This window comes from Phaethon lepturus, unplaced genomic scaffold (genome assembly GCF_000687285.1).
Source record: "Phaethon lepturus isolate BGI_N335 unplaced genomic scaffold, ASM68728v1 scaffold19851, whole genome shotgun sequence".
In the NCBI taxonomy this organism is placed as follows: domain Eukaryota; kingdom Metazoa; phylum Chordata; class Aves; order Phaethontiformes; family Phaethontidae; genus Phaethon; species Phaethon lepturus.
The window spans coordinates 54,910-76,445 of NW_010517381.1; the positions used below are offsets into that span (position 1 = coordinate 54,910).

Here is a 21,536-nt window from a genome sequence, read left to right on the forward strand (position 1 = left end):
GGGTCTTTTTCCTACATTTTCTGATCCCATGCATTACCTTTCTGGCTAGAAGCGATGGTATAGTATGCTGGAAGGAAAGTAGAGTGTGGAAAAGAAGCTTGACGTCTATAGATGGAGGTTTTAGGTGTTAGTGAGGACTGACTTTGGGTTTCTCCACCTTGAACTTTGAGGGATCACAACAGTCCATGTTGTGCTTTGTTAAGTAGGTAGGTTGATTTTTTTAATGCATTCCCCCCCTCCCCCCCCCCGGGGTTTATAATGTAATTCTGTGAAATATATTGTTTAATGGTGGGGCACAGCCCCTGAGGAGGATGCTTGCAGCCTTTCCCATAGTGGGAAGAGCTTCCCACGTACGTTGTGGAAAGCAACCATGCACACAGCTTCTTAGTGAGCTGGAAAAAAAAAAAGAAAAGAGAAGGTTGTGAATTTTTTTTTAAACTGTCCTAGTGCTGAGAGGCTGAAAATCATAATGATTGGGTCAGTTGTTATTTTTCCGCTGTTAAGATCTGTGGGAGAATTCCCTTTCCCATTAGCTGCAGGCAGGCAGAGCACCGTAGCGACAGCGTACCCTTCCCCAGGTTTCTGACAAGTAGATGCTTGTTTAAAATAAGTGAAGAAAGATTTTACCTAGCTTGCTCAAAGTAAGATGCATGTGAATAAATGCTTCTCCCTCCCATCTGTCTACACCTTTGCATTTCAGAGAGCAACTAAATATCTTTTTTTATGGTTAGTCTGTGGATGTGGTTTTCAGCTTATGAGGAATATTTTGAGCTGTTTGATGCCGACTGTGAATTTTAAGTGCAGAAAAGAAACCCATAAAAACTAATAAACCAATATCTGGAGTTTTTTCCATGGAATCCTTTAAGCGGGTGAAGTAGGATGCTAATAGCTAGTTCATGACAAATGCTGCTCCAGACAGGCAATCAGAGGAAGAGGCAATAAATCACACGGGCAGGTGAGATGCTGCTGGCAGCACCACCGGCAGCAATCGCAGAAAACTGCTTTCTCCACAAATCCTCCCTTCAGTTTAAAGGAAAACCAGACGTTGTTTATTTGTCCTTAACGTAAGCATTCGTGTAATTTTCCTTCAGATCCATCTCGATGGGAAGGGAAGCAAAAACATTTCTTTCAGTAAATGATACTTCAACCTGGTATCCCGTAGGCGTAAATAGCAGTTATCTTGCGTGAATGAATGCCATTAGCATGTTGTCTGCTGTCAGTGATTTGCCTCTTATTAAATTCCTGATGCTATCTAGATGATAAAGACAGGGCTACTGGGAAGAGTTTTATTTGATCCGTAGAGCTGAACTTTTTTCCCTGGAAACTGTATTATTTGGTGATCTATATGATTATTTTTGTCTCTTTTCTTGTGGTTTCCGAGCCAGATACGGGTTAAATTTTCATCTAAATTATTAGCTGAACTCATCCCCACTCTGCAGTCGCATACAATGGTGAGTTCTCTCAAAATCAGCCCTGAGGTGGATGAGAGACATCAGCTGCAGACAGTGGGTCTGACCTGGAAAGGCTACGTGCTAACTCTTGCTGGGATGTCTACTTAGGCTTCTTAGTGGTGCCCAGTCAAAGCAACCACCTGGTTGCTTCAAAACTTTCTTTCTCTTTGCAAGTCTAACCATTCAACTTGATGTTATGTTTTGCCTGCTTGTTTTATTGTCGGTTAACCAGTTTTCTTTCCTTTATCTTGTATATGATGGGACCTCCGCTAGACAGAGGTAACTGTGGGGGACAGTTGTGTAGCTGGACCCTCGTGTGGTGGTGTTTGTCGGTGGTTTTTCTTAAAACCGTTTCTAAATTCAGCCTTGCTTTCACCATGCTTCTGTGCTTGCATGACCTGGTTTCTGTGGAATAACCTCATCCACGCCTACTTTTCTTTGTATTAATTTTGTTTTCCTCTGTGTGTGTGTGTGTGTGTGTGCACCTCCTCCTGCTGTGTTCTTAAAATGGGTCACCAGCGTGGATTTCAGTGTGCATCTCCTAACAGTTTTATGGATCCTTTTCAGTCTTTGAAGCTTCAGAGGATCAAAGGGACTTGGATTTTTAGCTTAGTAAGGGAGATAAAGCACGTGCAGTATTTTCCATTAAAACAAGGTGTTGGAAAAGAACTGGAGCAAGAGCGAGATTGAGATTGGTCCTGGTCCTCCTAGTGAGCTTGCTAAACACACTTCTGATAACTATGCGTTGTTGATCACTTTGATCACACTTTATATTCATGGGAAGTAGTTCTTTCTTGGCTACTGCTACAACAGAGTATAACTAAAATGCTATTAGTGAAATATAATTATTTCCTTTTTGAATCTTATATTACAAAATCTGATTTTCATAGCACTAACCTCTCAAAGATTCAGACACTTTTAAGCAAAACGGACATACTTTTATAGATCTGTATTTCAGCTAGGCTAAACCAACTAATTAATGTTGTGCAATTCTTTATTCCCCATTTGAGATGGGGAAGCACTAATCTTTGCAGGGCGTTTCTGACAGGTTTGAAGGCTGGAAAAGGTCCACTGAATATGAATGGAGATGGTAGGGGTGTGTGTACGTGGAATGGCTTGGTGGTAAGGAGACAAATAAAGCTTTCTGTTTCTCTAATCGATTGCTTTATTTTCTCTTTTTGGGGTGTGGGTCGGCTGAATAAATAGAAATTATCCCAGGAGCGAGAGAAGTTTGCTGATGAGGACAGCATATTTTATGCGCTTGGAGAATGTGGACTCATATCTTTTTCCGACTACATCTTCCTCACGACGGTCCTTTCCAGTAAGTACAGTGGGTTTTTTTCTCTGCAATTGCTGCTTTTTTTAAATTTTGAAGGTTTAAAAGCAATGAGTTTGCTATTGTTGTCTACATACGTTTCCCTAAAAGGAATTCTTGATTGCTCGACACTCGAGCTGAGTGAATAATTGCTACTGCTTCATCTAGTTTAGACTTAGCTTCATGTGGTTCAGAAAGATAAGCGGATCGATGACTTCTGCAGATTTGTTTCTCATTTTAAAAGGTGGCAGATTTTTTTGTAATGAGTCACTTGACCTGCTGTTCAAAACGGTAAATGGAGATGTGTTCTTGGCTTGTGTTCATATGGTATTCTTGTGTTTGGATGAATATTGGCTTTCCAGCTCTTCACTGGTTACAAGACTGTTCAAACTCTTCTCCAGCTGTATTTTCACTTGGGGTAAGCTCAGGCTTGTGCATGATGTAATCCAATGAGGAGAGAAGTTAAGCTGTTTACATTTCAACAAGTATCATTAGATACCTTCTGTCTTTTCACCCTGCTGCACTTGACTTGCATTTGTGATATTTCTGTGATCTGCTAATTTGTTCCAGCAAAGTCTTCTGCGCTTGAAGTGCTGGCACTTAAAAGTTTGCTTTGTTGGCAAGGAACAGTGAAACTGAAGCCTTTGGCAATGTCAAACGGCATTTCTAGATTTTCTTCATGGGGAAATCAAGCTCAAAACCTCATGTGCAGAGTTTCTCTACCTGCTTGGAAGGTGCTGCATCACAAACAGGAAAGTCAACAGAAATTCCAGTTATTTTTCAGCCCCATTAGAAAATGTGGGGGAGTGGGGAATATGCCACTGTCCAAATGAACTTGAGACATTTTATTTTCAGACTTTGGGGCAAAAAAAAACAGGCAAAAAGTTGGCCATCTAATCCTGTAAGTATCTGTTTCATGATGACCTGATTACAGGAATTAAAAAGCTGGATACTTCCCAGTTACTGCCTGCTCTGTGCTGTTCAGGGAGTCAGCTGGGTAATTCACTGATGTTTTGTAAAAGCAACATGCTCTATTTTTCTTCCCCCGTCTTCTCACGTGCTGTAACATGGACAAATGAAGGAGGCAGCTCTTCATTGACTGAGGATCTATTACCTGGGAGAAAGAATGTTCAAGGTCTTGTTTGTTGTCAAATGGACTTGGTGGGGGAAGATGTGTATGTGACCTTCATGTCGTGAAGGCAAACACTGAGAGATAAAGCTAATTCAAGCCAGGGAACTTGTTTCATGGTTTTAATCTGTTTTTTAGTTTGTCTGAGTCTCCAAACTGACTCTTAAGACTTTTGCCCTTCCTTTCTTACGTTAGTCTAGTCTGTGCCAAAATTACCTGAGATATTTTCACATGTGTAAGCGAGGGCTTTTAATCTGAGTCTCCACAGATGACAATGAACTCTGAAAGCTATAATATCGCATTACTGAGTGTGGTTTAGAAAAGGCTCGTGCCTGTGGCTTTATGGCTGTGCAGGTGGTGAGCAACCCCCTAATCCGGTATGCAGGCGCAAAATTCATTTCATGTGCTTCCACAGGCAGCAGTAAGAGAAATCGTTCTTGCTTCGGTTTAGTTTCTTTGTTGTGAGAATAACAGAAAAGGGACCACTTTGTGTTAGAGTAGCAGCCAGCCTTGTTTTGGAGGGCTATGCAGGAGGAACGTTGTTTTTTTTTTTCCTCTTGTTCTTTGGCTTTTAAATGTGTTTGCAGTTACCAGGGAATCAGGCTAACCAGAGGAGACAGAATTGGGTGGTATGTGCTTTAAGGAACAATGTGAAGGGTGGACAGGACAGGAACTTTCAAAAAGGAAAATTAGAAAAAAAAGAGAGAGGAAGAAAGTGCTCTAGGACTTTTAGGCTGAATTTTAGGTCCTTTGGGAGTTTGCTGAATGTTTTATTATTGAAGACGGAGGAATGTCTCTGGAGCTACTGTCAAACTGTGATTCCCCAGAGGAGGAGTATTGGTTTCATTTTTAAAGCATTTGCTTTTATAAAAATAAAACTGCCAAACAAACCTTGCTCTATGGCTAGATAGAAAAGTCACTGTTATGCCACACTGGTTTACTCTCCTACTAGTAAAGATTACCTTGCACGAATCTGGTAGTTTCTGATTATTTTTTGTTCTGTGGGAAATAAATAAAATAGAATGAGGAAAGTATGTCTTAAACCTGACGGTTCAATATTGGTTTGCTCACTGTGTTGTTTCAATAACCCAAACATTACGAAGGTATCTGGACAAGAGCGAGCTGTGGATTACTAATATAGCTAAAAGCCACTAAATATTGAGAAAGGGAAGTGGCATATTGAGCACTAAAGCAGGATAATCAGAAGGGAGGTGTGAGATCAGGTGGGATGTGGGAGGCAGGAGGGAAAGGCGCTCCTCTGCCGCACTCAGAAGCGATGGGGAGAGATCAATCATGGTCTGGTCTGGCTTATTGAACTCAAAACTGATCAATGATAACTTCTGAAAACAAAGCCCAAGGGCTTTGTGTTATTGTGCTCCTCACAAGTGTTGTGCCCAGCAAGTCTGCTGAGATGGCTCCTGCCCATCTCCCCAGCTCTACCAAAAGCACCATCCGGGCTTTGAGAGTGCTCTGCAAAATTTGGAATTTAATATGTCTTTGCAGCTTCAGCTCAGCTGTATTCTCTGAAACCTGGACTGTGTGGCAGCTGCCGGGCTGGGAGAGGAGGAGAGAGGGCTGTTTCCATATTGCCCAGAAAATGAAGTCTGTCACTGTATTTTATTTACAAGTGATTTCTCGCTCTAGCGCTGTCTGTCTCCTCAGCTGCTGTATTTCTGTGACAACGTATTTTTAAAACAACTAGTAAAATAGCATTTAACTGCTTCAGAAAGCTTTTTGTTAAAGGCAATGGGAGCTGAGTAACCTTGAGGATACCCCACAGTTTCTGTCGCTTCAGCCGCTCCCCGTGTTTTGGGGCAGAGGTGGAAAGATGAGCAAAATACGGGATAAGCAAAATGCTGATGGCATTTCCCCTGGGTCCTTCAGATGTCAGAGGAAAACAAAGAGGTTTTTGCTTTTGGACTTGCAGAAGAAGTGGAGGAAGGAGGGGAAGAAAAAAAAAGAGCTTTTCCATCATCAGCGGCTGCAATTTCAGAGCAAATGTGGTCGGTTGTCCAGGCGCACTAATGCCTACTTGATTAACAGGTACTGAGGGTTGTTTCTGTAATTGGACTGTCGCTGTGTCTGGATTTACTCCTCCTGGAAGGAGGGTTAAATAGCATTGGCTCAAGCCAAAGTAATTACCCTCTTGCCAGGGCTCTCGTAGCAGACCTGCAGCTCCTTCTCCCATCTCCTGCAGGGTCCTTCTAGAGCTTGGCGTGCTGCCACCCCTGTGGGTACTGGCCTGCAAGAGGCCTCTCGTCTAGGATAGATTCAGCTTTTTTTGTCTTTTTTTTTTCCCCCTGCGTAGGAAATAAATCCCAAACCATCCAGCTCCGGAAATTATTTTCGAGCACTGTGCGGGTCCCTGAGGTGGAGGTGGCACGGCGTGCTCTCCTGCGCTGCTGCGCGCAGGTGACGTGATCTCCGGGGTCTGTTTGCAGTGCGGCAGTTTTGAATATGTATTGCTGGCTGCCATGAATGTCTTCAGCCTCCTTCCCTGCCACAAGTGAGATCTGTTACCTTACCAGTGGTGGTTTAATCCTGCAAAGCAGCACTAAATGCCATAGGGCTCGTTCCTACAAGAAAAGGAGGTATAAGGTGGCTTTGAGTTTATAGGAATATTTTTGTTTGTGGCCCTGTTCGTGTTAATTTTATCTTTAAACTTTCAAGACCGTCAGTTTACGTATGTGCATATACACGAGTCCACCTTGCCCGCACTATATGGTGGAGGGATGTCTTCAGTACATTTCTGCCAGCCCAGTTGCTGCTGCGTGGGACTTCCAAGATGTACCTGAGCAGCAACAGAGGGATGTCTCAACTTCCGAACGTAAGCCTGGTTGCTTCATGTCAGACCAAGGGCTCTCTGGCTCAGCATCCCACTTCTGCTGTGGGCTGGTAGCCATGCTGAAGGACAGAAGCTGGACGGATTTCTCATAATTGGTGGTTTAGGGATCTTCCCAAGCAGAACTTGACCTCTCCGGTTAGAAAACCGACATTAGGGCATGGGATCTCTACCAGCCTCTCCACCTGCAGTCTTCACATGGCCATTCTCTGTTCATCTCTTCATCCCTTGAATTGGCGTGGTGTGATGGGCTGATGGATGTCCACCAACCTTCTGTATCAGAGGACGGTCGATTGGCGGTGGGGAAGGACTTCTCTGCATGCAGCACTTGTTAGCCTAACTGAGAAGTTCTAGAAACATAATCGTGATTATTTCTATAGAATTAGGAACTAGAGTAATTTTGTAATTGCTCATAGCAATATCCCAGAACCTGCCGACGTTTGGGGTGTCCTCTTTCTCCAGGGGTTCCCTGGAGAACACAGCTTCTAATGGCCTTCGTCTGGAGCTGTCATTTCCACAGCTTGTTTCCAGGTCCTTATTTCAGAGAGGCATTTAAGAAGGAATCTTGAACTCCAGCAGTGCTCTGTGAGTCGTGTGGTAACTGATGAAGTTCTTGAAAGCTAAGCCTTATACTCCAGCCGAGGCGCTGTCACATTCTCTCATATATCTGAAACTGAGGCGTACGGTTGTCGTTGATGTTAAAACCAGCAATAATATTTTTTCTTTAATTTTTTTTTAATTGATCAAATAGTAGAAAGATTAAAAATGGCATTATCTGGGATATCACTCCGAGGAAAAGCGTACTGCATGCTTGGCATGAATTTCTGTATCTGGAGGTAGCACACTGTCATGGTACAGCTTTCCGAAGGACGGATCGGAGCATCCATTCATGTGCCAGGTCCTCTAGCTGATCCTTATGCATGTGTCTGATCCATGCTTTTCTGTACAAGAACACAGTTTATTTGGGATTTTACCTGTCACCTGTACTAGTTAACCCCTTCTTTGCTTTCTGTTGGGCACCTCTCACTGCCTCTGGTGGCAGCGTGGGCATGTGCAGCTCAGTAACCTTGGACCTTGGTGCTCAAGTAGGGCTTGACTCCATGAGCCTGGGTTCAGGCATGTGAACCACTAGCGTGGATTCAGAGTGAGGAACTAACAAAAACTTCATTTCTCTTGGTCTAGGTTGTTTAGGGCTTTTGTTACTATTAGTAGTGGTGGTCTCTTTACTTTGCATGATGGCAGGTTCTTTATCAGCCAATTCCTACCCTCTTTCCGATGTGTGGAGCTGCACCGGTGAGCCAGGCGTGATGGTCCAGCCAACGTGATCCAGCTCGTGCTGTTGGGAAATCACACCTACCCAAGACGTGCCAGTAATAGAAATAGGGTATTTCTGTTTTGAAATACCCGTTTTCCACTTGTGAAAGCAGCATTATATTTCAGATTGTAACTGGAACTTGAAAACACAATGAAAACTCGATTTTCTGGGTGTTACAGACTGAAGCTTTAAAGCAGTCTATTTCAGTGGGGTTTGCATACTCAGGTTTTAAACTGATGCATTTGTATTATTTCAGAGGTAATTCTGATTCTTCCTTGTGATAATAAATAACCCTTAGCTATTTAAAGATACTTTACCTTTAGAACCGATGATATTGTGGCTCAGTCTACATCCTGTGGACTCTAGGTTATTTTAGCTGCCTGTTATTTACATTTCTGGGTTGATTAACATTAAATTAAAAAAAAAATCGGTGGGATTTAGACTGCTTTTCTGAAATACTGAAATCTTTGGAAGGAAAATACCTGCAATGTTAGGACATTGTCATGGTGGTGGTTTTCCCCATATTTATTGCAGCTGGGGCTCAGCCTTCTATATTCGATAGATAGTTGCTTCCCTATAAGGCTGTAACTCTGTTCTCAAAAACAATATTACAACATTTGGAGATGTGTTATGTGAAAGTGCATCATCCAGTTCTTCCCTATTACCGGTGCAGTTGCTTACAATGAGCTAGATGCCAGTGCTGGGTTGCTGGCTGGGGTCTTGTAACGATGAGGTCATCTATGACCCCAATTCTTTCCTTCAGACAGAAATGTTCCAATTCAAACGCGTACAGAAAAATTTCTTGGCTGAAATACCTCTGTGCAGAGTCAGACAGAATGACTATGCTGATTCATGTAACTTAAGGGGGTAAAAAAAAAAATCTTGATTAATCTTTGCCTGGAGGAATAAGATAAGCTTTTTTCCTGTGAAAAGGGAAAGAAAGAATATTAAAGCTGCAAAGCTTTGAGCCATCTCTTTAGAGACAAAAATCTGCCTCTACCTTCGGAGGACTCTTAATTTTGGATTGATTGCGAAGATACCTTTTTTCAGCTTCAGTGTACTATAGTCTTAGTGAATATTTTTTTCTTAATTTTGGGATAGATGGGGAACAAGCCATCATAGGGTATTTAATTCCTTAATGAATTTTTCTTAAAGTAAGTCCTCAGCTGAATTCTTGGTCTTCTGTCCCACACTGGAGTTGCTTGGGGAGTTACTAGGCTTCAGGATGGATATTGATGTCCTGAGCTGCTTTGTGTTTAAATTCAGACAAAGAAATTTTCAACCACATCTGAAGGGAGCAATGTTTATTTTCCAAAAGCACATTCAGAATAGTTTTCCTAAAATGCGGTACCTCCGCTTGAGGTGGATGCTGTACGGACGCTTAATTTTTGAGACTGGAGCAATGAACTGCATGAGCTGCAGCAGGAGTCAGAGGGGACTTATTGGGAGGTATCGCCAAGTGTGGAGCATTGAGTTTGGGGGAAAGAGAAGACCAAATGAGTGCAAAAATAGTAAAAATGTGGCCCTTCTCATCAGTGAGCACTTAGTGTCTTTCAGAATGCTTTGCTTCTGGTGAGAGTAAATGGCAATGAAGGAGAACTGAGTCCTGCAAATTCACAGAATCACAGAATCACAGAAACACTAGGTTGGAAAGGACCTTCAAGATCATCAAGTCCAACCATTAATCCAGCGCCACCATGTCCCCTAGACCATGTCCTGAAGCACCACATCCACACGTTTCTTGAACACTTCCAGAGATGGCGACTCCACCACCTCCCTGGGCAGCCTGTTCCAATGCCTGACCACCCTCTCGGTGAAGAAATTTTTCCTAATATCCAATCTAAACCTCCCCTGGTGCAACTTGAAGCCATTTCCTCTTGTCCTATCGCTAGTTACTTGGGAGAAGAGGCCAACACCCTCGTCGCCACAACCCCCTTTCAGGTAGTTGTATAGAGCGATAAGGTCTCCTCTCAGCCTCCTCTTCTCCAGACTAAACAACCCCAGTTCCCTCAGCCGCTCCTCATAAGACTTGTGCTCCAGACCCCTCATTGGTCCATTGAATACTTAAAAATAGTTAAACATGACATAATTGGCTTAAAGATGCCTAATCAAACCATCGAATGCCTCAGAGGTTCCCTGGGGCTTTATACTGATGGATCAGGTGGGTTTTTCAGTGTGGCCAGTGCTGCTCCCTGTCATCTTGTTTGTCTGGTGAAAGTTGCTCATCTTCGTAACAGTACTGCGTCTGGCTTTTGGTTTTGCTATTGTCTTTCTGTTCCCAAATATTTCATTTGAACAAATGAGTCAAGAAAAATGTTAATTGTCGTATGCACTAACTCCCAGGTTAGTTGAAAAGGCAACTTGGTGTGTAGAGCTGGTGGAGCTATAGATCTACAGAATAATTTCAACGTCATCTTTCTAGATATATTTGTATATATCTCAAAGCAGGGCGTGGGTAGCTTAAGAATTTGAATCGGCATGGGCTCCAGTACCATGTTTTCTTTTGTGTGTAGGATTTGGAGGAATCATTAGGAACTTGTTGTATCCTCCTGAACATCTAAAGACTAGAAATAAAGTTAGAAAAGAAATGGCGGTTGCTCTCACCAGTTCCTGACTTGTTTCCCAAGGGAAATTAGTTGCAGTGAAAAATCTTGATTCTGAATAATGTCAAAAAGGATGGTGAGGAGATAGATCGCAAAATCGGAGCGAGCTGGAAATGCAGCGCGGCACTTGGGCAAATCCAGAAGTGGTTTTCCCTTGTGAAAACAGGCATTGCGCCGTATGGAAAGCAAACAGTCCTTTAAGTGGTTTTGATAACCATTGCAGAAGGAATATTGTGTTCATTTGAGGCATCTTAATGAAGGAGGCAGCGGGGAAATTTCAAGAAGCTGCAGTCACAAATGGTAAAATTGGGGGGGCAGAATGAAAGGAGGGGAGGTGAAGTTTAGCTAGGTAAACCAGTATCTGCTGCTTTTATGGTCTGCAAATTTCTGAAAGACATAAGTACACGAGGAAGAAGGGAGGTGGAGGTTGTACAGGCTGATGTAACTGCGAGTAGTGGGGCAGGGTGGGCAAGGGGGGGCTTAGCTGCCGTCAGAATGACTCTTCCCCAATAAATCTGGGTCTGAAACATCACGCCCAAGAGGAGAGGCAGAAATCATCTCGCTTGGGACTGATAAATTCAGGCTGCCCGGAAATCAGGGGCATACATCTTAATGAACATTTCTTCCTGAGCAGGAGCGGGATGAGCTAATTGTCTTCGGTGCCCTCTGGTTTCCCTGGCTCGGATTCATGTTTGTTGGATTTAAGAGTTGTTACAAGTAATTGGAGTTAGATATGCAGATCAGAGGAAGCAGCGGACTGTGTCGCTTATTAGCTAAAGAAATGAAGTAATTAAATTTGCCAATTTAAAGACACTTTCCTTCCCTGTCCTTAGAAAATACTGACCCTGCAGATTTTGCAGGCTGAGTTGTTCATTTCAATTTTGCAAGTGATGTTCTCCTCTGAGGCTTTGATAAACTGCTCTTGAAAACGTGTATTTAGAGAAGAGAAAGGAAGGAAACGGCCGTTGCGAGGGTTAAGTACATTGCTTTTCTGTTTCACCCTGTGTCTGCATGAATGGGACATGGTATTATATTTTTCCTTAAAGAAAAGGACACACACACACACACACGCACCCCCCAACATGCAAACACCAATTTTTAACATGGGGGAACAAATTTTCCAATCTCAGAATATACATCATTGTACCCTGGCAGGGAAAACGGAGAAAGAAAGGAGAGATGTGTAAATTGCTCTTTTTCTAGCATCTTGTAACTAGGTTAGAGCTTTGTATAGTCCCCTGTTTGCTTCTAGAGGAAACAACTCGTGTGCTAGATTTTGGGGGCTAATAAGGAGAAATTGTGTCCAGGCTTTTGTGAGGTACGTGCAATTAAAGTGAATAAAATTAGATGTGTTCTTCAAATGTTAGGAGGGTACTTGGAAGGAGCTTAATATTGTTGCTCTCAGGGAAGTGGGGAATTAATCACTGGAAATGATGGATGGATACAGAGGAGGCTTTTTCTATAAATCCCTTTAATTAAATTACATGGTTAAAGAGATTACGAAGCTGGTGTTGGGGCCGACCGGTCCACCTGAGTACATCTCGGCTAACGCTGAAATAAAAAGGGATGGGAGAGCGAAGGTCTCCCCATCCCAGCGGGCAGGACAGAGGAGCTGGGTGGAGGCATCGCTTCCGCTGCGGGGCAGAAATAACCCACCACGCGCTGCTGGCGACGGCCGTGGTTATAGGAGACGTCGCTTCTGCACGTGGTGTTTGGAATGGAAAGCCCGGCTAACTGGCACGAGGAAATTGGAAATCCAGAGATGGTAACAGCGGGACTGTATGTGCTGTATATATCAAGTGGCTAGTGACAGGCCGTTGCTGCTGTCGAGTTTAATATCGTTATACATCTGTTTAAGGCACAAAGTGATGGGAAAAAGTGATCTCATTAACACGTTTGTTGAATCTTTCAGTGATAAAGTGCTACTGTTTATTAGAGCAAGGGGAAAACACGATGTTAAAGTCTCCTGCTCCTAAATTGAAGCTGTAACTAATGTACAAATCCAGTTGAGTTAATTCCATATTAATTTCTTTTTGTCTGAGTGATTCCTCTTTGTGCTCCCCCTCCCACCCCTACCTGGGAGATGCCTTAGCACAGAACCCTGGTTGCAGAAAGCCAGTACTTTTTGAGCATCCAGAGATATATTAAAAGTTGCTTGCCACAGATAAGGTTAAAGGGGGATGAACCTCACCAGTGATCCACATTCTGCTGCCAGATTTAGGTGGTGAAGAGCCGTCTTCAGAACAAAAAACAGGGCTGAGTTTTAATTGATTGTTTAAGATGACAGCCTAAGTATTAGTTACAGCCTAGAGAATTCCCTAGACATCCCAGCAAGCACCAAAATTCCTGTAGGTGGTATGTATTTGAAAGGAACAGGGCAAAATAAACTCGTCATGTATTACCTTAATTTGGAAAACAAAATTGTGGCACTATGTTGTAACTTTAAATGGTGATGGATTACAGAGCCCAAAATGGGAAAGTACTGAAATTCTTTAGTGCGATGCAGGGGAAAGAGTGTGGTTTTGCTGTGATGAGTGTCTGCGAAGCAATGCTTTGCAGGGTTCTGGCTAAATAAAACATGACAACATAGACTAAATGCAATGAAAAATAAGGTACCGTGCTGTCGCGGGGGGTGTCTCAGCTGGCGAGCTCCTGCTTGTGTGTTATCTCAGTGTCATAACTGGACTGAGACAGGGTTGGTAATGATTTGTTTAAATTTGCACAGTGAGACAAGAGCCGAGTCTGGAAGAGAATTACCCAATTCTGGGTAGGTCTGTTCCTCACCCACCGGCTGCTTCACAAAGCACGGAGAGTGCTCTGCAGCGCCGGAGGAAATTCCTCTGGCCAAATTGCTATTACAGTCTGGGGAGCCGGCTGGAGCTCTTGGTACAGGGTCATTTTCTGTTTATTTTCATTAGAAATATCAGATGGTATCTTGCTTTTGTGCTTTTTCCACCTGTAAATGGAATAAATTTTGTTAAAGAAACATCTCCTCCCAACCTCCTTGTTGAGACCTTTGGTAAAAGGAACACCATGAAGCTCGTAGCTCCCGAGAGCTGCATTTTCTTTTTAAAATTGCAAAAATCGTGCAAAATTTCTTTTGGATAAGGTCATTAAGAATTTCTGCCTTTTGTTATTGAGCTTTTGTATCTCTTTTAACTGGTCTTTGTTTCTTATCGTGTGTTGGTTTTTTTTATGTAGCTCCCCAGAGGAATTTTGAAATCGCCTTTAAGATGTTTGACCTGAATGGTGACGGCGAGGTGGACATGGAAGAGTTTGAGCAGGCAAGTTGAATGACAGGTTCAGTTCATAATGCTATGGCATCCTAGTCCTAAAAGTGCATCGCTCCTCTACGATGTTAGTGTGATTTATATTTGTGGTTACTGCTGGTTTATGTCTCTTCCTTCTATGCTCTGCTGTGTGGCCTCAGTGCCTGCTTTTTTTTTTACTGTGTATTTAAAGACATAATTTTTTATTCAACTAGGACAGCTGTTAGTATAAGCTCCGATTTCCTGTGACTTAGTCACCAGGGTGTCTTTACAAGATGTCACCTCCAAAGTAGATAAAGAATATTTTTCACTGCACTGCTGTCATAGGATTGTGACCCTGCTTTCTTCCACAGCTTTTATTGCATTCCTTCATTTTGTTTCTCTCCGAGAACAACCAGGGCAAGTCTGCTTCAAAGAATTTAGCCATTTATTTCAATGTAATCTAAAAACGTGTTTGTTGAGAGTGCATTTTCATTAGTTTCTTTCCCCTACTTCTTACAAGGTTTCATCAGCGGGGAGTTTGATGCAGGCTCTTTAATGAGCTTAGCTTGCTGATACTGGTGAGGTCCTCCTACAAGCTACGCTTTGTGATTGTATTAGAGTGAGAATAGACTGAAGCCTCGAGCCGTCAGTGGGGAAGAGATCTGACCTCCCCAGACAGAAGGGTATGGCTTTCTTTTCTATGCAGAAAACAGCCTTAAGGCTTGACTAACTCAGAAACATCCTGAACACTTGCAAAGCTCCATGTGTGTGCTACTCATCAAAGGAAAAGTAAATGCGTTGGCGAAGAAGGGAACCGGCCGGCTAGATGAGGAGTCACCACCTCTGTTGCGAAGAACAAGGTAGAGGAGATACATCACTCATCTACCCAATATTCACATGGCCCCTGGAAACACCTTCTGTGACTCCACGTCCCTTGGGGCTCTATGTTTAATGGGCAAGTGGAAGCTGCTGCTTCTCAGCAAAGGAAGTGAGACTCTGGTCAAAAAAATAACCTGCCCTTGTGGGCTTTTTATGCTGGAGGAGGTGGTGGAGTCACCATCACTGGAAGTGTTCAAAAAACGTGTGGACGTGGCACTTCGAGACACGGTTTAGTGCGCACGGTGGTGTTGGGTTGATGGTTGGACTTGGTGAACTTAAAGGTCTTTTCCAACCTTAATGATTCTGTGATTCTGTGTGACATAAGTGTTCGGAGATGGCGAAAACCTGTGTACTGATATCCAAGAGCAAAGCAGCTCTGAATAATCCAGTTACAAATTCTTACTCAGAAGAGTCTGTAAGAGGTCATGCTTGGGGCACTTGCTGTAAATGGAAAGAACCAGTGGCAAAGCAGGTCTGTTAAATTAATTCCCCCCTTCTGATCTCTTACTGCCATCCTCTTCAAATTATTACCTGTGGGTATGATGTCATTATTAGGAGTTTGCTCCCGAGCTGTGTAATATATCTGGTTAACTGTATGCTTTTAGATGCAAATTTTGGACTATTAGGAGAATGGGAGTAATATTTATCTCCATTGTGATATCCCTTTACGTGACAGTTTGTAAAGTAAACCCAGGAGTTTATTCAATTTTCTTCGGGTGCAAACTTGAATACACCCACCGATGTGTCCAGGTTATTGTGCTGTTTGTTTATGAAAAATTCCGAGTTAGGTACCTGTTTTCCCAAGTGAAAAATACTGCTTTTTCTTCTATTTGCATAGTGCATGAATGTAGCGTTCCACTGCAGCTATCTCACAATATTTAACGATTCAAAAGGTGTTTAGAGTGAAGTCAATTATGGAGATAAATGAATTTTTAAGAAGTGGAGAATGGTTAACCGCCTACTAAAAATGCAGTGACGCTGAGGTACTAGCATGCGTGTCATGTTTGGCTTTTTTATTAGACATGTAAAGTAAGAAAGTTTCTCGAGGATGGATGTTTTGGAAGCGCTATGAAGATGAAAGTACGAAATTGAATTCAATTATTTCAAATCATCCGCTAGGCAAAGGGAAGTTATATGTGCATTAAGCCATATAAAAATCCTTAGGAAGACAGACATATTTTTGTTAAGCTTGTTACATGCGTCACTGCCTCTATATAAAGGAATTAAATTCCTGGTTAGCATCAGAGTATTTTGGTGAAGGCTGATCTTCCAGATTTTTCGAGTCAGAAGATGGAGCTGTTTTGGAAAGCGAGAAGCAGCTGACAATGTCTATGCAGGTATCACTATAATTGATTTGCTGCATTTTGCAGACAGAATTAAAGCAAAGGCATAGCTTTAGCGGGAGGCACATATATAACATTATACACGTATATATAAAATACAACACGCAGAATAATTTATATGATAAATACTCTTTTTCACTCCTTATGGAAATGCTTCAGTGAGAGCGTGAAGGACGGCAGAGTTTGCAGGTCTATAAACATCTTACCTGGCATGGGCAGCTGGAACTGGCCTTTCCAGGGGAGTATGCTACTAGAGGTGACATCAGTTTAGAAGAGCAACTCTGTTTTGGGGAGAATAGGAAGAAAAAGAAGGGAAAGGAAAGAAGGGTCATCACAGAAGCATTGTACCGTCCCTGCTGGCTGTGCGCACGTGGAAATGAATTTCTTACTCCTTTTTCACACGCCGTCGTTGGAGACGGCCAACAACAGCAGGTCTCTTCTCATTCATGTCTGACAAACCTTAAGAGTATTCATCAAGGAAGAAAATTACTTGTGGCAATTTAACTAATATGCAAGTAAGTTGGAGGCTTTAACTACCTAATAAAAACGTACTGAATTTCTTCAGGCCTCGCTGAAGAGCCTCAGATGTTTTTTCCAGTTGATGCATCTGGTTAGTGCATAGCGCTAAATAGTTTGGTGCCTACATCAGTATCATCTTCAGCTTTTCATCCTTCAGCATGTAAATGGTTAGTTTACTCTTCTATTTTTAATTAAAAAGTCAGATGCCAAGTAGTAAACTCTCAAGCAGTGTTACTTCTGATTTCTCTTCAAACCATTAACTATTTTCATTGATTTTTTTTTTCTCTTCTTTTTTTCCCCTCTCTTGTCTGATGCAAAAAATGAAACAGATCACAAACACTTAGGCTGAAATACCTACAAAAGGCAATGAAGCATCTCTGTGCTTCCCATCTTTGTATGATCGATGAGCTGTGGGGGAGGACAGCACTAGCTGGGCTGGAGGACAACTTCTTGCAGTGGTCGCCTGCCTTTCTGTGTATTAGAAGAATTACCCAAAATAGGGACCAGCCAGATAATTTTGGCTCCAGTGCCCACAGATGGATTTTCAAACTGTCTGATACTTGTTATAGATGAGGATAGAAGAAGGGTGTAGAATGCCTTATAAATAACACCCGGGAAAAGATGCTCTATCAAACAGCCTGCGGGGTGGTAAACACTCACTTCTGCAGAAACAGAGGCAGTTTTCCAAGCTGGTCATAAACTGCATTGCTTCAGCCAGTTTATAAATATTTGTCTCCAAAATGCGCATGCAAGAGCTCGCAGTTAAATTGGAGCACAAAGCAAAATAAGGAGTTGCTATTTACAGTGCACGAATCCTTCCTCACATCACAGTGCCTATTTCAAAAAAACCAAACCAAAACCTTATTTCTTTATCTTTTTTCCTCTGACTTGACTTGGTTTTCTTTGTAGTGGAAGAATAGCCAATAGCCTGTGGTTCAGAAGCAGCATTTCAAGTGAGGTGAGCCCGGCAGCGACACGCAGCATTTTCCTCCGGAGCATCCCCTTTGGGGTTGTTCCAGTGCTCGCTCTCTTGTTAGGAAAAAACTGAACGTGCCGTATACCACAATAACGAGGTTCTGGCGTCCTTTTGACAGCTAGAGCTCTTGGCAGCTGTTTTTCTTCCTCCCAACTTTTGTTGGCAGGAGGAAGAGGCTGAAGGTGAAGCAGCGGTGTTTGCTGGAGCTTCGGGAAGCCTGTGCTGTCAAGGCTGAGTGCCCGGTAGCATGTCAGGTAGCTTTTTTTTTTTCCCCCCTCCTTTTTCACACTTGTCCTTAGTATGAAGCCTCTGCCGTGTTGGAAGAGACTGGCTATTATGCAGAGAATAACCCTGGCCATATCGTAGCGGGTAGGGAAGTTGTCCTGCACATCCTTGCCCTGTCCCGTAGCATCCACTCGAGTTGAGTGGTGCCTTCAGGAAGGTACAGGGCGCTACTGAGACCTCCGGGGAGGAGGCGGCGGCTGTTTGCCGGTGTGGTTTGTTAAAAACATGGAAGTATTCCTGTTATAATGTGTGCTTCCATGCTTGGCTGTCTTTGTGCAAATATCCTGGTCTGCTGGTAACTCAGATACTTCTGCATTACTTGTTCTGCCAGCGCTGTCGTTGGGGTTGTATTTGGACTGATGCAGCCTGCGGGACTTTTGGAGAGCCCTTTGCTCTGGGTGGGTCAGCCCCTGCCTGCAGCTCAGCTTTGCCACGCAGCACCGGGGACGGAGGAGCTGCCAGCCACAGCAGAGAGCGGCAGGCAACAAGGAGGGGGTCCCTTTGGGTAGAAAACCCCCGGTTTTGTGCACAAGGGAAAAGGAAACGCCATGTGAGCTAACTGGGGTTGGTGTGAACTGACAAGGGTGAGCGGTAAAGCAGGAGTGGAAGCTCCAAAACGTGTGCAGGCTTTTTTCTTCCCTGCGGTTGCCTCCGCTTTCTCTCCTCCTGCAACTTTGCTGGAAACAAGCTGCTCTCTGCTGACCAGGCGGAGGACCAGCACTAAAATGCTCATCCGCAAACCGGGTGAATTGTTTCTTAAAACTCATTTTAAGCATTTTATATTCTCCTTTCTTTAAAGAGGACTGGAAAAAACAGAGCCTAACTTAAGCCAAATTTTTGGATTGTCATGTCCTTCAAGAATTATTTCAGGAAGGGTTAAACAAATAAAGGATGACACGGCTGAGCCTGGAGTTCTTCGTACTGATACTTGGTTAGCCCAAGTCCCAGTGGTGTTTTTGTAGCTAATGTTCCTCTTTATTTTTAGGTGCAGAGCATCATTCGCTCCCAAACGAGCATGGGCATGCGCCACAGAGACCGGTCTACAACAGGGAACACCTTGAAAACTGGCTTCAACTCTGCGCTGACAACATACTTCTTTGGGGCAGATCTGAAGGGGAAGCTGACCATCTCCCACTTCCTCGACTTCCAGCGCAAACTGCAGCACGATATTCTGAAGCTCGAGGTTTGGGTTATTTTTGGGTATGGGGAGAGGGCAGTCCAACCTGGACCATGCTGCATGACATGGTTTCTGGAGGAAGAGCAAGAGCATGGGAAGGGTTTGCAGGGAATTACTGCAGCTGTGGCTCGTAGTGCTTGAAGATCAAACCTGTTGTTGCATTTCTGATGAGCATTTCAGGGCCCATGGCACTCCCCAGGAACATCTCTCGTGCTGCTCTTGTGGAGTTGCAGCAGCAGCCGTCAGGTCCCGGGTGCGTGTCCCTCCACGTGGTGCTTGCCTTGCTTTGGCACTGCCAGTGGAGATGGTTATGAGACGCTTTAGAAGAAGACAAAAGAAGTTGTGAGCAGTCTATTGCTACCTTCCCAAGGAAGATTTGTCTCATTCCTAATGAGTAAGCTGCGGCCTGAAGGACCAGGATTCATGACTATCCCAAAACTCTTCATCTCTGCTTTTGTCCCCACCTTCTTGTTTGCTTCGCTGTTCTGAATCTTTTGGCTAAGTGTTCAAGCCTTGTGTGAATCCTGCTAAACAGGTGGTCTCTGTTACGTGGCCTCCATTAGTCACTCCTTGGTGCATTATAAGAAATGTCCATGTATTCTGAGACCTTTACCCTTCAATCAAATTGAAGGTCTCCTTTTTCCTTGGCATTACCAGGAGTTAACAGCAGCTCCCAATCTCCCTCCTCCTAGCCACACAGCTGGAATTTAAGCATCAAGCTTCAAAATTTCATTCTTTTGACTAAAGCGAGTACAAGAATAGCAATGGGAGACTCCTGGGCCTGTGTCTGAGCTCCCAAGTGGAGCTGACTCAAAATGGTGCCCTTCTCCAGAGCAAACTCAAGGGTTTGACCTGGCTTGAGCAAAGCCAGGCTTTTACTTGCATCAGAAATGAGGATTTTGTGCACAAGAGGATCCCCCCACAACCATAACCTGTTTAAGATGACAGTATTCGGAGTTCACTGTCACGTCTTTCTGGTGTACAAATGTCTGCGTGCTCAGGTTATGTCATCCAGCTGAGGAACAGCATTTTATTAAGTTGCTGTTAAGTGAGTCACTGCAAACTTAACTTGAGTTTATTCTCTTTTTCTATTTGGACTTTTATGACTCTAAGAAAGAAACTGACCCAAGGACTAATTTTTTTTTTTTTATGATGGTAATTGTCCCGTTCACAGATTTCATTTAACTGATCATTAAAGCGGGTGGTGTGGCTGTGCATTTGCAGGAGGAATAGGTTGGTTGAAGGAAAAGTTCTTCAGGAACTGGAAAGTGAGATTCCCCAGTGCCTCTACAAATTGAAAATGAATGCAATACTTTTTAAGGTTAAGAAACATAACCTGAAACTTGAATGCAGCGGGAAGAGAAATAGAGATTATTCTATCCTCATTTGCTGTTCTGCTCTGGTTTCCCACTGCCACGTTTGCTCCAGGGACGGCCAGCAGGGAGGCACTGAAGTGTTATTCTTGACCCTGCTCTGGAGTCCTGTGCTCCCTCCGTGAGTCCCCACTTATCTCATTAAGAAGCAGTGGGTTTTTTTCCAGTTTCATGGTATGGTTTTTTTTTCTTCTCCTCTTGCAACAGTTTAATTTTAATTTAGTTTTTAGTGATTTCAGTCCATTGTACATTTTTTCTGATGAATGTTAGTTGCCTTTCCAACAAGTTATTTATTAATTAGGGACAGTACAAGATATTTATGTCTTGGTAAGTTAATGACGATCATAAACACATCATTAATGAATTCCTGGCAGCACCCTTGAGCACAGTAGGATGCTGTGCTTAGCATTTTTGATACTTGTTTTGACGGAAAAATTGACCTATGCAAAGGTAGTGGTTCTGTTCTGCCCAGCTTAATCTTTTCCTGAGTTCTTGATACTAGAGCACCTGATTTTTCTGTTCATAGTTCTCATCGATTTAGGCAATACAGGCCTATTTCTGTCCTCAGCATTATGCAACGTGGCCTCTCTCCTCTTCTGCTTTTATCTCTTTTGACATGATCTCCCACCTTCTCTTCACATTTGATGTGTTTGTTCATGGTTAAGTGGCTTTTGACACAAGTGTCTAGTGGGTTTTTGTTGCTCCTTTTCCAAGGAGTGCTCTAATGCTATTTAAAAACATGGTAATTCAGAGAAGGGACATCCCTCAAGTATTTTCCGTGACCCATGCAAAGCAGAAGAGCGTGAGAAGTGGCGCTAGGGAATACTGTACTACAGAGCATCAGGTAACTCGCGTAGCTGATTTTTAACAGCTTCCCTTGTTTTATATTTTATGTCATGATCCTTCATCAGCCTCGTGCTTGACTGCCCATGCAGATCATCTCTGGATCCTTCTCTTGGCGTGGCTGGTCTTACTGGTGGACAAGAAGGAGCAGAAAAGAGCTGGTGGCAGATATGCCAGGGCCTCAGCTGTACTCTTGTACCATCTACTCATCCTTTGCTGGCTTAGAAGAATTAGT

General features: G+C 43.2%; 1 protein-coding gene across 3 annotated transcripts in view; it reads left to right on the forward strand.

Moving 5' to 3' along the window:
* MICU1 (mitochondrial calcium uptake 1) overlaps window positions 1-21,536 on the forward strand; it is a 95,686-nt gene that overhangs the window by 42,805 nt on the left and 31,345 nt on the right. For 2 of the 3 annotated variants that reach the window (XM_010296389.1, XM_010296391.1), the window contains 3 exons: window positions 2,658-2,772; window positions 13,857-13,939; window positions 18,894-19,091. In XM_010296389.1, coding sequence (XP_010294691.1) covers window positions 2,658-2,772; window positions 13,857-13,939; window positions 18,894-19,091 — 396 coding nt within the window. Of the gene's footprint in view, window positions 1-1,724; window positions 1,731-2,657; window positions 2,773-13,856; window positions 13,940-18,893; window positions 19,092-21,536 lie in introns of all 3 variants that reach the window. The other variant, XM_010296390.1, reaches the window with a different exon arrangement.